Source organism: Rana temporaria, chromosome 4, assembly GCF_905171775.1.
Source record: "Rana temporaria chromosome 4, aRanTem1.1, whole genome shotgun sequence".
NCBI lineage: Eukaryota > Metazoa > Chordata > Amphibia > Anura > Ranidae > Rana > Rana temporaria.
This window is the reverse complement of record NC_053492.1, coordinates 419,620,578-419,638,514: the sequence shown is the minus strand read 5'-3', so window position 1 is coordinate 419,638,514 and position 17,937 is coordinate 419,620,578. Positions and strand designations below refer to the sequence as shown.

At 47.0% G+C, this 17,937-nt stretch overlaps 1 protein-coding gene across 1 annotated transcript in view; it reads right to left on the bottom strand.

Annotated features, from left to right (window-relative positions):
* EHD3 (EH domain containing 3) overlaps positions 1 to 17,937 on the bottom strand; it is a 104,480-nt gene that overhangs the window by 54,825 nt on the left and 31,718 nt on the right. Inside the window, exons 2-3 of the mRNA XM_040351321.1 lie at positions 9,621 to 9,797; positions 721 to 818 (exon numbers count right to left, since the gene is read on the bottom strand). Of these exons, the coding sequence (XP_040207255.1) occupies positions 721 to 818; positions 9,621 to 9,797 (275 nt within the window). The remainder of the gene's footprint in view (positions 1 to 720; positions 819 to 9,620; positions 9,798 to 17,937) is intronic.

Genomic DNA, 17,937 nt, shown 5'->3' with positions numbered 1-17,937 from the left:
AGCTGCGATGTCTCCTGGGAGCACAGCGTGACGCTGCCCAGGAGACGATTCCTTAGCTAAACAGAGGGCGGTCATGTGCCGGTCATGTGACAAGGGCCGATACAATTCCGCCATTTTAAGTGATGGCGAGCATTCACCGCATCCCGGGAAGGATTTGCTTGTGGGCTTCAGAGCGCCCACAAGCAAGATGGAAGCCTCCAGAGAATATTTTTATAAGTTTTGCGGCAGAAAGACATTGCGGGCGCCTACGAAATAAGGACACGTGAGTACAAGAATAACTGTGGGATGAGCGGAAGATGCATATAACCAAAAAAAAAAAAACGTATTCCCGCGGAACCCCCGCTTTAACAGAAGTTGATCGATTGACTGACCTCTGTTGAAGGGACACGCTGGAGAACATTTGTCGATCAGCTGCTGGTCGGTGTATTCGGAGTCTCACTGTCAAAATACATTGTCGCAGCACAGGAGGGGCTTCTGCCATACCCATCATTTGTGTGGATGGAGGCATCTATGGCTATTTTTATTTTTTGTGTATTTATGTTATCCAATTACAGGTTATTTTGTTTCCTTTACTGAGAAGATTTTGTATAGTGAGGTGATACATGCAATACAGATCTGAATTATTGAAGTCCCTTTTATTAGTAAAAAACCAAAGCCCTACAGAATATCAATACGTAATGACAATGAGTCTGAGAAGAGAGAGCATAAAGAGAGTCTCACCTCGACTGATCCTCTGCTTCTCCCCAGACAGGATCCCCGGAGTGTCAATCACACTAATACTCTCCAGAACTGGATTCGGCAACTGCGCACAGACAAACCTGTATAATAGAAAAAGGATACAAACCATGAACATTTCTAAGATACACACGGATGTATGAACTCTACAATAGACATAATGTGAAAGGAGCCTCCCATCAATAATCTGAGCTCCCGGGGGGGGACTCTACTCCTTCCTCCATTTCCCCTTTTTCAAAATACTCTGCACTGATGGGGGACTCTGTCCCGTCCTCTATCCAACTCTCCTCTCCTGAAATACTCTGTGCTGCTGGAGGACTCTGTCCCGTCCTCTATCCAACTATCCTCTCCTGAAATACTCTGCACTGCTGGAGGACTCTGTCCCGTCCTCTATCCAACTCTCCTCTCCTGAAATACTCTGCACTGCCAGAAGACTCAGTCCCTTCCTCTATCCAACTCTCCTCTCCTGAAATACTCTGCACTGCCAGAAGACTCTGTCCCGTCCTCTATCCAACTCTTCTCTCCTGAAATACTCTGCACTGCCAGAAGACTCTGTCCCGTCCTCTATTCAACTATCCTCTCCTGAAATACTCTGCACTGCTGGAGGACTCTGTCCCATCCTCTATCCAACTATCCTCTCCTGAAATACTCTGCACTGCTGGAGGACTCTGTCCCGTCCTCTATCCAACTCTCTTCTCCTGAAATACTCTGCACTGCTGGAGGACTCAGTCCCTTCCTCTATCCAACTCTCCTCTCCTGAAATACTCTGCACTGCTGGAGGACTCTGTCCCATCCTCTATCCAACTCTCCTCTCCTGAAATACTCTGCACTGCCAGAAGACTCTGTCCCGTCCTCTATCCAACTCTCCTCTCCTGAAATACTCTGCACTGCCAGAAGACTCTGTCCCGTCCTCCATCCAACTCTCCTCTCCTGAAATACTCTGCACAGTTAGGGGTTCTGCCCCTCCCTCTATCTAACTTTCCTCTTCTAAAATTCTCTGTACTGCTAGGATACTCTGCTCCTTTCCCTATGTAAAGCTGGCCAGCGGGTTCAATGAAATAAACTGACCCAATACCATATACACACACACACTCAATGTGGGGGGCTGGGAAAAAGCACAGGGGTGGCAGAGAGCACAGGCAAGGGTGGAGAGCACGGCAGTGGGGCGGAGATTACTGGTGGGGAAGAGATCACTGGCGGGGGGTGGAAAGCATGGGGGAGGGGGGCTGGTAACCCCTGGGGGGAGTGGCAGAGAGCACTTGGGAGTGTTGGCTGGAGAGTACAGGGGAAGCCTAAGGGCACTGGGGGGAGCCAGAGAGCACAAAGGCAGAATCTGGAGAGCACAGGGGGGAACTGGAGAGCACTGGGGGGGTGGGCAGTAAAATAAGTTGGGTAGGAGGAGCGGTGGGGCAGCTGCATATAGAGCAATCGATCTCTTCCTGCAGGCATTCAGCAGCTGCAGGAGGAATATGAAAAGATCAATTCCTCTATATACAGCTGTCCCGCCACTTCTCCTATCCAGCTGCACACTGGGGCTGCACTCACTTTCTCTCCGGTCTAGCAGGTAGCAGGCAATGGGGTCTATAGCAGCTCCTTACCCTTCACGGTCATGGGGCAGCTGGGTAGTTTCCGCCTTCCGGCCTCGACTACTGACCTGAATAGGTGGCTGGCCGCGACAGGACGGGTGAGTGGCATGGGTTAATGGAGCAGTCCAGCTACTGTAGCTACCTTGGGCCACACATGGACTGGCAGCGCCGGCCCACTGGACAAACACCCGGTGTGCCCTATGGCAAGTTCGGGCCTGCTCTGCACTGCTGGGGGACTCTACAGTTTGAATATAAAGCCTCTATGGGGCTCCTATGTCCTGGTGTAATGACGCGTACATACAATCATTTTTCAGCATGAAAAAAAACGTTTTTCAGCATGGCGAAAAAACAACGTTTTCCCAACTTCATCACTAAAACGATGTTGCCCACACACCATCGTTTTTAAAAAATTATCTAGCAAAGCGCGGTGACGTACAACACGTACGACGGCACTATAAAGGGGAAGTTCTATTCGCCTTTGGGCTGCTTTAGCTGATTCCGTGTTAGTAAAAGACGATTTGCGCTTTTTTGTCTGTTACAGCGTGATGAATGTGCTTACTCCATATAACGGTAGTTTTACCAGAACGAGCGCTCCCGTCTCATAACTTGCTTCTGAGCATGCGCGTTTTTTTTTTTCGTCGTTTAGCCCACACACGATAATTTTTTACAACCCGAAAAACGACATTGTTTAAAACGACGTTAAAAAATGCAGCTTTTTCAGAAACTGAAAAATGTGAAGCCCACACACGATCAAAACAACGTTTTTTTCATGCCGAAAAATGATCGTGTGTACGCGGCATAACACTAGCTGATTGCTGATCTTATCAAATTGAGTTTTGTTTCACATACTGTAAGTTGGACATAAACGGGCGAGTTTTAGCGCAGAGGAACGTGTCGGAATAAACATACTCTGCAAACATGGCTTTGTTTTCACAGAGCCGCTGTGTTTGTGGAACATATTCACCATGCAGTGTTTGTTCCAAGTGTGAAATTATAAACTGACAGAAAATCTGGAACCAGATCAAGCTTGGCCTGTAACCCTTCATGAGACGAGGCTTCGGCTTCACAATAATACAAGAATTACAGCGGCCTCCAACATGGTTCTCACTTAAAGGCACAGTCCACATTTCATCCTACAACACATATTTTAGAGTAGAACTCAAAGCATGGCCACAAACATCATCCACCTACACCCAAGCGGCATCCCCTTTACTTGAATTGTGAGGTAACTTTTTATTGGAGGTTGTTTACCTTCAGCTGGGATGTGCGTGGCTCCGCCCCATCGCTTTCATAATGACAGCCAACAGTCTGCTTGTCAGATTTACACAATCCCATCTGCTACAGTATGTGTAACCCCCATAGGCGTGCACACAGGTAGGTAGATTCACGTAGGGGCGCCTAACTTTAGGGCGGCCTAGCCTAGTCTTTTTAGGCTACACCGCCGTAAATTAGTTAGGCTAGTAGTGATTCTCAAACCACTTACCTGCTAATTTTCGGCGGCGTAGCCTAAAACGAGCGGGCGTAAGCGCGCCCAATTCAAATGACTTGGAGGGGGGCGTGTTGTATGGAAATGAGGCTTGACCTCACGTTTTTTTTACATTTTTTGACACTGCGCATGCGCCGGGCGACTACATTTCCCAGTGCGCATTGCGGCTAAGTAGGCCGTACGGGCCTATTGATTTCGACGTGTACGTAAACGACGTAAATCCCGATTCACGGACGACTTGCGCAAACGACGTAAAAAATTCGAACCTCGCGGCGGGAACGGCGGCCATACTTAATATTGTTATTCCACCTCATAGGTGGAATAACTTTAGGCGGCCTATCGCTTACGGAAACGACGTTAATCGACTGCGGCGGGCTCGCGTTCGTTCGGGAATCGTCGTAAATGCTCATTTACATAATCTACGTCGGCCGCAATGGAAGCGCCACCTAGCGGTAAGCCAAAACATTGCAATCTAAGATAGGACGGCGCAAGCCGTCCTATCTTAGATATGTTTAAGTGTATCTCTGTTAGAGAATACGCTTAAACATAGGTCGGCTTAGATTCAGAGTTAGGTCGGCTTATCTGTAGATAAGCCGGCCTAACTCTTTGTGAATCTACCTAAGGGTGTGCCAGGTGTGCCCAGGCACACCCTAATCACTCTGTGCAGAACAGATTCCCCCTACTGCCCTGGCTCCCCCTCCTTCCCCCCACAGCACTGCCGGCTTCCCTCCTCTCCCACCAGTTGTTGCTGTGGATGTTTTTAGGATGAATGGGGGAAGGGGCCAGTAAATATGCCATTTACCGGCCCCTTCTCTTTCTGAATGAACATTGTGAGCGATCCGTAGAGTGTGTTTGAGCTTTGGGGTGCACACCCTAATGCCAAAGGCTGCGCACACCTATGGTAACCCCTCTACCTCACCCCCTCTGCTGCCAATGTATGGCATACGTTGGTGGCAGCGGGGGGTTAAAGGGTGATGGTCACCCTAAGGGCCCGTTTACATGTTACATGCAGTTTATGCATTTAGTTGTGCTGAAGCTGAATTAAACTTACCTTCGCTCCATCAGTCCGATCCCTAGTGGCCACCCGTATCCTCTGCTGTATGGCGGTCTTCGGCCATCTTCATTGGCTAGCATGGGATGAGGTCACTTCTGTGCATGCGCAGGAGTCAGTTATCCCTGCACACAGAGACTGGACCGGCAGTGTAAGCGGAGCTGTACATGCACGTGCAATTCAGTTTATATGCTGGAGAGGCCACACAGATATCTTCAAAGTCCCACCTAAGATGCGACTTTGAAATTGTGCAATTTCAGATGAAGTTAAAGTTGCAGTGTCTTCAAAGAATTTAATGCACTACTTTTGTCTGACTTTCATGCAACTTGAGGGCTATAGACTTCAATGTTAACCCTCAAAAGTTGCAGGAAAGTCATACCTGAATGTTATGCCGCGTACACACGATCGGTAAAACCGATGAGAACGGTCTGATGGACCGTTTTCATCGGACCAAACCGATCGTGTGTGGGCCCCATCAGTTATTTAGCCATAGGTTAAAAAAAAGCCAACTTGTTTTAAATTTAACCGATGGATACCTTACCGATAGGAAAAAAACGATCGTTTGTAGGCACGTCCATTGGTTAAAAACCTGCGCATGCTCAAGTCGACGCATGCTTGGAAGCATTGAACTTCGTTTTTTCAGCACGTCGTTGTGTTTTACGTCACCGCGTTCTGACACGATCGTTTTTTTAACCGATGGTGTGTAGGCGCGACTGACCATCAGTCAGCTTCATCGGTTAACCAATGAAAACGGTCCATCAGATCGTTCTCATCGGATGGACCGATCGTGTGTACAGGGCTTTATGCAATGCAACTTGTGTGCAGCAGTTATCCATTACCATTGGTCAAAGTCGTATCCATGTTGCACTCGCCAAAGCCGGCGCAATTTCAGAGTCGTATAAGTGTTAAAGGACACTTGCACTACAAAAAACGCACCTCTATGCATACACTTGCATCTAAATGGGCTCCATTCACACTTGTACAACTCCAAAATTGGGCCGACTTTGGAGTGCAACTTTGAATGGGTGCAACTTGCATACGACTTTGGCTTTGACCAGTGATAATGGACAACTGTTGCACACAAGTTGCATTGTATAACATTCGGGCACGACTTTCATGCAACTTTTGAAGGTTAACATTGAAGTCTATGGCCCTCAAGTTGCATGAAAGTCAGACCAAAGTAGTTGCAACTTTAAGTCGCACATATATAAATGGTTATCAATGGAAAACATGGGGGAAGACTTGTCATGCAACTTTGATGTCCAAAGTTGCATGAGAAGTCGCACAAGTGTGAAAGGGGCCTAAAGGAAATGTATCATTTTGATAATATCTGCACTCATCCTGCCTGCTCTGTCCCCGAGTACACCACACATTCAATTAGAGCTTACAGCACAAATATTCCTGCTATGTAAGATGGAAATTGACTGAGCATTAGCCGTCTCTTAACCTGACCTCACACGTCCCTGTCCAATAATCAGAACATAGCTGTGAAAATTCACACCATACCTACCGAGGAAGACCCAACCCCGAGTCTTCTCTACAGTACATGCATTTCTGGTGACCTAAAGCTGGCCATAGATGGATCCAAATTCCTTCCATTGGCAGCTGCAGTGCTGATCAGCTTATTCTGGCAGTGGAGTCCTCGCTGTCAGAATACAATAAAGTTCGGGCCCTTTCACACGGGGCGGATCAGTAATGATCCGCCTCTGTGTGTCCGTCAGCTCAGCGGGGATCCTCCGTAAAATCCCCGCTGAGCCGTCGGCTGACAGGGCGGTACCCTGCACACTGTGCAGGGACCGCCCTGTCTTTTCTCCGCTCTCCCCTATGGGGGGATTGGATGAACACGGACCGTGTGTCCGTGTTCATCCAATCCGATCCGCAGACGGAAGAAAAAATAGGATTTTCTTCCGTCCGCAAAATCGGATCTTTGCGGAGGAGGGTGATTACGGGTGTCAGCGGATGTTCATCCCCCCCAATAATAAAAATGCTCCCCTCCAAGATCCTCCCTCCTAGCACAAATCCCCCCCAATTCAAAATTCCTCCTTCTAGCACAATCCCCCCCACCCCCAAATCCCCCGCCTAGCACAAATTCCCCTATCAAAAATCCCAGCCATCCCAGCCACCCAATATGTACTTAGCAATGGATGACGTCATTGATTGGTAGGATGCGGGCAGGTGGCTGGCACCGCTGTTTAGGTCTCTACCAGAAGGAGAAATAGGGGCAAAGAGGAGGTCAGCACTGAGAGGAGGTGCAGGCTGTGCTCTCTCCCTCCTGCCTGTTTACTGGAGTTAAAGTGGAAGTAAACCCTCCTATCGTTTTCAGTCAAGGAAGCGGCCATCTTGACCTCTGTTTAATCTGCAACTCCCATGATGCTGCACATGTGACCTGTTATGAAACCAGCCATTGGATGGTTTGGCAGTTTGGTTGAGAGCACAAACAAATGTGACAGCTAGCATTTCCGGCATGTCGGGAATGTTAACTGTTTTTGTAACTATCAAATTGAAGGGTTTACTTCCACTTTAAGACAGAACCCACGCAGGTAGGACTGTACATACAGATTTTTGACGTGGCACCCCTGAGGACTCTTTACAGCATCCCACTGGAGTAGAGGACACTTCATTTTAAAGTGAACTCAATTAAAAAAAGCAAAGCTTGGGAAGAAAAAATGTAAAAAATACTAATGTTACACCCGCCTTCTGGTGCGCTCGTCTAAGCGAGGTGACGTCACTGGGCCTTCTCCCAGGATTCTGGAAAAGCCAATGGTTACAAATCACAAGAGGATGAGCTCTTACACAGTGCTGGAGCCTCCTCTGATGATATTTGTGATCCTCTGGTAACAATTGTAGAATTTTTTATTTCTTTGATAATGGCGTTGGGCTTTAAGGGCGTCACTGAAAACACATTGTACTTTCTCTTTAAACCAGATGGCTGATATCTAATGGATTTTAGGTTCTCCAGTCTCTAGAGCTTTCCTCCTCTCTCCTGTAATGTTGGGTTGGTTATCTCAGTGTTAGTCCATGTGCGGAGTGCTCAGTACAAACAGCCCTCATGGGAATGCAGATATTCCTCCCAAGCTTTCCGTGCCTCGCTCTGTAATGTCCAGACTTTGGCAGCACATTAGAGAAGGGCGTGTAGACAACCCTCAGTACAAAGCAAATTCCTAATGTTTGGTTAAACGCAGCCCACACCAGGATCTTCACAAGGAGGTTCTTTTCTGTATCTTTAGCACTATCCTCGCCCAGCCTGTTAGACCACATACATATTAATGCTGAGCCTTATAATAATAAATATGATAGGCTTCGGGAATCAAACACAGTGTTAGAGCTCATTTACACCAGCCCCTGTTGGGCTGCATTAGAAAGTGTTGCCCAATGCAGTCCCAACACAAGAGCTGGGCAATTTGCCTTTTGTGCCATAACTTCATTTCACACCAGTGCGCTGTCTTGGTGTGCGCTAAAAAGAAACGCATGTTCTATTTTTTTTTCACAGTGCAACGTGTTGGCTAACCATCTGTATTGCTTACCCTTCTTTCTTCAATGCCCTAAGTAACTATCCCAGAACAAGCAAGAACTAGCATGAAGATAAGGACAGTTCTGACATTCCTGATCTGTTTACTTGTTCCAGGTCCGTGACGCAGAAAGAACCGAAGCCAGTGGCTCAGCAAAACAGCCAGAAAAGAAGCACTTCCAGAAGATGGCATACCCATGTCTTTCAAGTCTGATTTACCTGAAGGAAATGCAATGGGGTGGATTTATTAAAACTGGAGAGTGCAACATCATGGCAACAGCTGTGCATGAGCCAATCAGATTCTTACTGAAAGCGGTAGTTCCCCCTCCAAAAAATTTTTACCCTTAGATTGATGCTCATTTTGTCTAGGGGAATCGGCTAGTTGTTTTAAAATCGACGCTGTACTTACCGTTGTAGTGAGCGATCTTCTCCGCCACTTCCGGGTATGGGCTGCGGGACTGGGCGTTCCTATTTGATTGACAGGCTTCCGACGGTCGCATCCATCGCGTCACGAGTAGCCGAAAGAAGCCGAACGTCGGCGCGGCTCTATACGGCGCCTGCGCGCCGACGTTCGGCTACTTTCGGAAAATCGTGACGCGATAGATGCGACCGTCGGAAGCCTGTCGGAAGACTGTCAATCAAGAAGGAACGCCCATACCCGAACACCATACCTGGAAGCGGCGGAGAAGATCGCTCTCTACAACGGTAAGTACAGCGTCGATTTTAAAACAACTAGCCGATTCCCCTAGACAAAATGAGCATCAATCTAAGGGTAAAAAATGTTTGGAGGGGGAACTACCGCTTTAAAGTGATATTAAAGTGGAGGTTCACCCTAAAACAATTATATACCATTCCATCCAGCATACTGCCGACTATTGACTATTTGCGACGAGATTAGGAGCATGCGCACTGGGATACGTTCACGGCCGGCGCATGCGCCGTTCATGAGAAACGTCATTTACGTGGGGTCATGTTTTATTTACATAAAACACGCCCACCTCTTGACAATTTGAATTCGGCGCCCTTACGCCAGCAGATTTACGCCGCCGCAGCTTACGGAGCAAGTGCTTTGTGAATACTGCACTTTCCTCTCTAAATTGCGGCAGCGTAGCGTAAATAACATACGCTACGCCCGCACAAATTTACGTCGCCCTACCTGAATCTAGCCCATTGTACGGTAAGGTTGTAACATATCCTTGGTTTTCCAACAAGTTCCTCTCTGGTGGAAATAAGGAAACATCTAAACAAGCTCACCTGTTCAGGAAGGCATTCCCAAAGGCATTCAGTTTTCTGAAGGGTTTCTTGGGGTCCACCACTAGCGCATTGCCTGGAATGACCCCCTCAACGTCGCCTTGCATTACCGCTATGAAAGAGTCAGTGGTGGGTTCCGGTCCTATCCTCATCCCCGGAAAGTCCTGTTCTAGAAGATACCTGTGAAGACAGAAAGGATACGTGCAAATGTCAATTCCAGATCACCTATAGAGCCAAACTATTCCACATCCTATATCAAGGGATAAAGCAAAGTAACCCAAAGACGATAAGTTGCAGTGGCTACTTCTGAGTATTTGCTGTTGATTATTTTGGAAACATGTCGGATAGAGAGACCTTGAGGTTCAGAAACCTTTTTTTTTTTTTTTTAAACAAATCAGTTATTTTTTTTAAATTAGCCCACACACATGAACTTTAAAGGGGTTGTAAATGTTCATCCAAAAAAAAAAAAAAACATGTCATACTTACTACCTCCACTGTGCAGTTAGTTTTGCACAGAGTGGCCCCGATCATCCTCTTCTGGGGTCCCACGGCGTCTCTCGCGGCTCCTCCCCGCAACAGCTAACCCCCCTCTGGGAAGCTCTCTCCCAAGGGGGTTACCTTGCGGGTGTGCTTCGGTGCCATACAATCAGCGTCGATAGCTGCCAATTGTATGACTCTGCCTCACGGCGGCCGCTTCTTTGGATTTGATTGACAGCAGCGGGAGCCAATGGCTGCGCTGCTATCAATCTATCCAATGAAGAGCTGACAAGACCCGGGGGAAAGCAATGCAGGATCGCGCCCACAGAGATTCGGGGGTCAGTTAAGTAAAACGGGGGCTGGGGGGGGTGAAAGGTGTTTTTTCACCTTAAAGGGGTTGTAAAGCTTCGCGTTTTTTCACCTTAATGCATAGGATGCAAAAAACATCCGATGCTTACAAGCCCCCCCCCCCGTTTACTTACCTGAGCCCTCGAAAGTCACGTGTCGTGAACGCACTGGCCACTCGCTCGTCTTCAGGCTGTTGGCTCCTCATCCATGTCTTTATGGACCTTGCTTTGTGCACTGGTGCGCAGTAACGTTAGAAGTAGGGTTGTCCCGATACCAGTATCGGTATCGGGACCGATACCGAGTATTTGCGGGAGTACTTGTACTCCCGCAAATACCCTCGATACCTAAATAGAATACTTGCCCCACCCAAGCAAGGGGGAGTGTCTATACGCGGCGCAGCGGGGAATACTACAGCTATTCAAATGAAAGCTGTGATGTTCCCCGCACGCTGTTTAACCCATGCGGCAGCGGCATCTAGGTATGGGGGGACATGGCTGCATATAGGGGGGACATGGCTGGATATAGGGGGGACATGGCTGCATATATGGGGGACATTGCTGCATATGTGGGGGGACATGGCTGCATTTGTGGGGGGACATGGCTGCATTTGTGGGGGGACATGGCTGCATTTGTGGGGGGACATTTAAAAAAAAGTATCGGTATTCGGTATCGGCGAGTACTTGAAAAAAAGTATCGGTACTTGTACTCGGTCCTAAAAAAGTGGTATCGGGACAACCCTAGTTAGAAGAATGGTCAAACATTCCCATAGACACACTCCTAAACCATGTGGACAGCCTTTCCAGAAGAGAAGAAGCCGCTGTTGAGCTGCTGTCAATCTAATCAATGACGCAGCGTGCCAAGGGGTGGGCATCCCAGTCTTAGTCCATAGGGTTCAATATTGCGTTGGCCCACCCTTTGCAGCTATAACAGCTTCAACTCTTCTGGGAAGGCTGTCCACAAGGTTTAGGAGTGTGTCTATGGGAATGTTTGACCATTCTGCCAGAAACTTGTTTGTGAGATCAGGCACTGATGTTGGACAAGAAGTCCAGTCTCTGCTCTAATTCATCCCAAATGTGTTCTATCGGGTTGAGGTCCGGCCTCAAACTTGCTCATCCGTGTCTTTATGGACCTTGCTTTGTGCACTGGTGCGCAGTAACGTTGGAAGAATGCTCAAACATTCCCATAGACACACTCCTAAACATTGTGGACAGCCTTCCCAGAAGAGAAGAAGCCGTTATAGCTGCAAAGGGTGGGCCAACTCAATATTGAACCCTACGGACTAAGACTGGGATGCCATTAAAGTTCAAGACCCGGATTCACAAAGCACTTGCGCCAACGTATCTCGAGATACGCCGCGTAAGTGCAAATATGCGCCGTCGTATCTGTGCGCCGTGCCCACAAAACTAAGATACGCCAGAAAATAGGCTTCATCCCACCGACGTAACTTGCCTACGCCGGCGTAGAGTGGGCGCATATTTACGCTGGACGTATTTGGCGCTCCCATTGATTTTCTATTCACATATGCAAATGAGGGAGATACGCCGATTCACGAACGTACGCCCGTCCGATGCAGTGCGCGTAAAGTCATACGTCCGGCGTAAAGTTATGCCCCATAAAGGAGGTGTAACTCAGCAGCATCCATGCAAAGGGCTGCACCAGGGAACTCAATCGACGTGATTGTGAGCATGCCCACTGAGATACGCCCACGGGACTGCGCATGCGCAGTTGGCGATATGTATCTGTCTGGCGCTCGGCCCATCATTTGCATGGGGTCACGCCTCATTAGCATGGCTCACGCCCACTTCCACTTCCGCCTTGGAAACCCAGCGCAGATTTGGAAGCACTGACTTTGTGAATTCAGTGCTTGCCTCTCTGCGCTGCGTCGGCGTAGCGTAAAGCAGATACGCTACGGCGGCATAAATATGCGCCAGTGTCTGTGAATCCGGGCCCATGTGCGTGTAAAGACACGTGTCCCAATACTTTTGGCAATATAGTGTGTAGTCTGTGTCTGCAGGACTGAATATCGCCCGCTGCTGCCGCAAGGAATAATTGAAGACAAAGCATCATGTGACCCCATGAAAAAAAAGGGAGGGGGATGTGTGAAGAGAATATTCTAATAAATAGGTATGGAGGAGCATGGGGCAAGTCATTAACTTTTGCATTACTTGCCCCTTCCTTTTAGAATGTAAGTGCCCCCTAATCCAATTGTATTGCATTACATTGTAACTGTAGTGTCTCCATTTATTCTGTAGAGTGCAGCACAAACTGTTGGCGCTATATAAACCCTGAATAATAGTAATAATGTGAATTATTCACATTTGAGTGGGGAATACCTTTAGTTTTGCTGATCTCAGTTGCCAGGTTAGAGGGGTCACAGCAACAAATGGACTGACAGTGAACAGAGAAAATTCATCTCTCTACACGTGGAAAACTCAGAAGATAAAATTCCATCACAGGGTGCTCTGAAATACCAGGAAGGTGTCAAATATGTAAAGCATTTCGGGTGTATAGGTTAATGCGATTTTTTAATGATGCACCTTAAAACGAGGAATGTGAGTGCATGGAAAATGAACATACTTAGAGCGGGACTAAGGAAAAAAATAAAAAAAACACACATTTCAGTCTTGTTACATACATAAGCAAAAGAAAAATCTTCCTCTCCATGTGATCTCTCAGGACAACCCTTTTATCTTCAATGCTCTGCCAGCAGTTATCACATACAATGCTGGAGGGCCTACATTCTATGAGACAGAAAAGGGTGAGGATGTAAGTGATGATGCCAAAGGTCTGGGAAGAAGAGAATGCCAGGTGTCGGGGGAGGGAGGAATAACTTAAAGGGGTTGTAAAGGAATTGTATTTTTCCCTAAATAGCTTCCTTTACCTTAGTGCAGTCCTCCTTCACTTACCTCATCCTTCCATTTTGCTTTTAAATGTCCTTATTTCTTCTGAGAAATCCTCACTTCCTGTTCTTCCGTCTGTAACTACACACAGTAATGCGTCACTTTCTCCCTGGTGTGGAGAAAGCCTCTTGTGGGGGCGAGCAGGAGTGTCAGGACGCCCACTAACACACAGCTCTTTTCTCTATCTGCAAAGTAGAGAGCGTCCTGACCCTCCTGCTCGCCCCCTCCCTCCTCAAGAGGCTTTCTCCACACCAGGGAGAAAGCCTTGCATTACTGTGTGGAGTTACAGACAGAAGAACAGGAAGTGAGGATTTCTCAGATGAAATAAGGACATTTGAAAGCAAAATGGAAAGATGAGGTAAGTGAAGGAGGACTGCACTAAGATAAAGGAAGCTAAAATGTTTTCCTTTACAACCCCTTTAACTAAAAAGCTCATCAATAGGATATCGGAGAACTGGAGAAAGTGCAGAGAAGGGCAACCAAACTGATAAGAGGCATGGAGGAGCTCAGCTATGAGGAAAGATTAGAGGAACTAGATTTATTCACTCTTGAGAAGAGGAGAATTAGGGGGGATATGATCAACATGTACAAATATATAAGAGGTCCATACAGTGAACTTGGTGTTGAGTTATTCACTTTACGGTCAACACTGAGGACAAGGGGGCACTCTTTACGTCTAGAGGAAAAGAGATTTCACCTCCAAATACGGAAAGGTTTCTTCACAGTAAGAGCTGTGAAAATGTGGAACAGACTCCCTCCAGAGGTGGTTCTGGCCAGCTCAGTAGATTGCTTTAAGAAGGGCCTGGATTCTTTCCTAAATGTACATAAAATAACTGAGTACTAAGATTTGTAGGTAAAGTTGATCCGGGGTAAATCCGATTGCCTCTCGGGGGATCAGGAAGGAATTTTTTCCTCTGCTGTAGCAAATTGGATCATGCTCTGCTGGGGTTTTTTGCCTTCCTCTGGATCAACTGTGGGTATGGAGTTGGGTGTATGGGATTGTATTGCGTTTTTTATTTTGTTTGTTTATTTTTTTGAGGTTGAACTGGATGGACTTGTGTCTTTTTTCAACCTGACTAACTATGTAACTATGTAACTATGTAACTATCAAGCCAAAAACAAGCATTTAACCCTTGTAGTGAAGGGGGAGCCTTCCTGCAAGAATAGTTTTTAAAAAAGAATTGCAGGTATGGTATTTTTACAAAGTTATTCGGTTAAGCTTGCACCAACTAACTATGCTGCCTTCCTTGATGATACCCATTTAGGAGAAACGCGTTGGGCGTTTGGAAGAATGTGGAGGTGTTGAAGCAGCTTCAACCACTTGTCCACGGGAGGACGTCATATGACGTCCGCCACTTTGAGCGGTGATATCTGAATGATGCCTGCAGCTACCGGCATCATTCAGATATCGCCGTCTTCAGCCGCCGATTCTGTGCACAATAAGAACGTTCAAAGCGGCGCCGCTCGATCGTTCTTATAGGCAGCGGGAGGGGACGTTTCCCCACCCCCCTCCTCCATCCGGTGATTCTCCGGGCTCTCCCGTGCCATCGGGGGCCCGGAAAGCGAATCGGTCGGCGCTGCCTGGAAAGCATAGAGATGACTGGTGACCAGATGGTCACCAGTCATCTCTATGAACGTCGGAGGCCCGGGCGCGACGTTATGACGTCACGCCCGGTACCCGGAAGTAAACAAAGCCGCAATCGCAGCTGTCGGCATGTGATCAGTGTTTTTTTTTTTCACCGATTTCATGCTTGTAAGCCTGGAGGAGAGATGTGGGGTCTTATTGACCCCACATCTCTCCATAAAGAGGACCTGTCACACTGATTCCTATTACAAGGGATGTTTACATTCCTTGTAATAGGAATAAAAGTGATAAAAAAAAAAAAGTGTAAAAATAGAAAAAGTTAAGTAAAAAAAGAATGAAATAAAACATTTTTTTTTCAAAACGCCCCTGTCCCCGTTATCTCGCGCGCAGAAGCGAACACGCATGCAAGTCCCACCCACATATGTAAACGCCGTTCAAACCCCACATCTGAGGTATCGTCGCGTGTGCAACAATTCTAGCACTGTAACTCGAAAATAGTAACCTGTAAAAAATGTTAAAGCGTCACGTATGGAGATTTTTAAGTACCAAAGTTTGGCGCCATTCCATGAGTGTGCGCAATTTTAAAGCGTGACATGTTAGGTATCTATTTACTCAGCGTAACATCATCTTTCACATTATACAAAAAAATTGGGCTAACTTTACTGTTTTGTTGTTTTTTAATTCATTCCCCAAAAAAGGCGGTTGAAAAATGATTGCGCAAATACCGTGCGAGAAAAAAAGTTGCAATGACCGCCATTTTATTCCCTAGGGTGTCTGCTAAAAAAAATATATATATAATGTTTGGGGGTTTTGATTAATTTTCTAGCAAAAAAAATTGTGATTTTTACATGAAGGAGAGAAGTGCCAAAATAGGCCCGGTGGACAAGTGGTTAATAAAAAAAAAAAAAAGGAGCGCACACAGGGAGAAGCTCACCAGTATGACCATCTCGTTGGGATAGAAAGAGCTGTAGGGTGGTGAAAGGAAGGGCGGCACAAGCAGCTCTACATTACATGCACATCATGGGAAAGGCTGGACGCCCCCACCGCCCCTTGGTGTTCACTCTACGCCAGCATATTGGCACACTGCAAGGCAGGCACACTTAGCCCAGTAGGAAAAGAGAAAACAAGAATGAGTAAATGACCCAGACAAGCGAGAGTTAATGATTACACTGTTCCGGGACAGCCATACCCAGAGGAGGAATTATTTTGGCATAAAAGAGTGTTCTGTGTATTCAGAAACCAACTACAAGACTCCTCCTCTATCTATTCTTCTGGGAAAACAAGAACGAGGTCAATGAATAAAATATTGCCAACAGTCATCATTGTATCTACTTAAAGTGTAACTAAAGGCAAAACATTTTTTTTTTCCGTTTTGCATAATGTGCAGAGGGATTAGAATGCTTGTCAGTTTGTATTGCTGTCTGTGCCCCGCCCCCCCTCCCCGTAATAGAGATTCATTGGCCCGGATTCACAAAGCACTTGCGCCGACGTATCTCGAGATACGCCGCGTAAGTGTAAATATGCGCCGTTGTATCTATGCGCCGTGCCCACAAACTGAGATACGCCTAAAAATAGGCTTTATCCGACCGACATAACTTGCCTACGCCGGCGTATCGTGGGCGCATATTTACACTGGGCGCATTTGCCGCTCCCATGGATTTTCTATGCACATATGCAAATGAGGGAGATACGCCGATTCACGAACGTACTTGCGCCCGGCGCATAATATACGCGGTTTGCGTAAGTCGTACGTCCGGCGTAAAGTTATTCCCCATATATGAGGCGCAACCCATGCAAAAGGTATGGACCAGGGAACTCAAGCCGTCGTGTTTTACGTCGTTTACGTTGTACATGAATATGGCTGGGCGTAGGTTACGTTCACGCCGTAGGCAGTGATCCGTCGTATCTTAGGCATTCGTTCCGACGTGATTCTGAGCATGCGCACTGGGATGTGTCCACGGGACGGCGCATGTGCCGTTCGTTATTCGTATCTATCTGGCGCTCAACCCATCATTTGCATGGGGTCACGCCTCATTAGCATGGCTCACGCCCACTTCCACTTGCGACGACTTACGGCTAAGAAACCCAGCGCAGATTTGGCAGCACTGGCTTTGTGAATCCAGTGCTTGTCTCCCTGCGCTGCGTCGGCGTAGCGTAAAAAAGATACACTACGGCGGCATAAATATGCGCCGATGTATGTGAATCCGGGCCAGAGATTTATTTTCACTTCCTGTTTGGCTATGGGACAGGAAGTGAAGGGAAATCTATGCAATGAGACAGAGATTGCAGGAAAAAAATCTGACAGCGTTTACGAACCTCTCTTGCTCTATCCATAATAGTAATAATTTATTACTTGAAGGTGAACAAAAGGACCTGTGACAGACTGGACACTTAAAGGGGACCTGTATTTGATCAAGCGTGTATAAATACATTCCTGACATGTCACAACATGGACATAGCATTATTCTTCAAAAAAGGTCCATCTTTTATCATTTAAAAGCCATCCTTGAGCTCCCATCCAGTGACTTTGCCTAGGCTAAGATGATGTTATCAGTCTGCTGCAGACAGGATGAAGCCTTTCCACAGTCCCCTCTCCCTCAGTGATCAGATTGCAACACTGTAGTAAGTCATAAGGTGTGAAGCTGCAACAGGGGGCTGATTTGGGTCAGACATTTGTCTAAAAAAACTGCATAGGCATCAGGATTTACATGACTCCATGACATTTCAGGACATACAGTATCTGGAGCTAAATGGCTGAAATCATCCTGAAAGAGGAACAGAGCTGGACATTGGAGAGAAATTTCTGCAGGGGAGGAGCAAGAGCAATCCTCATGTGCCTTGTTCATAGAGCTGGGCGTTTTTTCCCCCCTAAAACAATCTGCGATTTTTTTATAAAAAAAACTTGATTTACAATTCAAATATTTATTTATTTTTTGATGGACACCACGCCGATCCTGAGGAGCTGTGGGCAGGAGTTTAGGCGAGGCCGTGGCTTTGGCCTAGTCAGCGG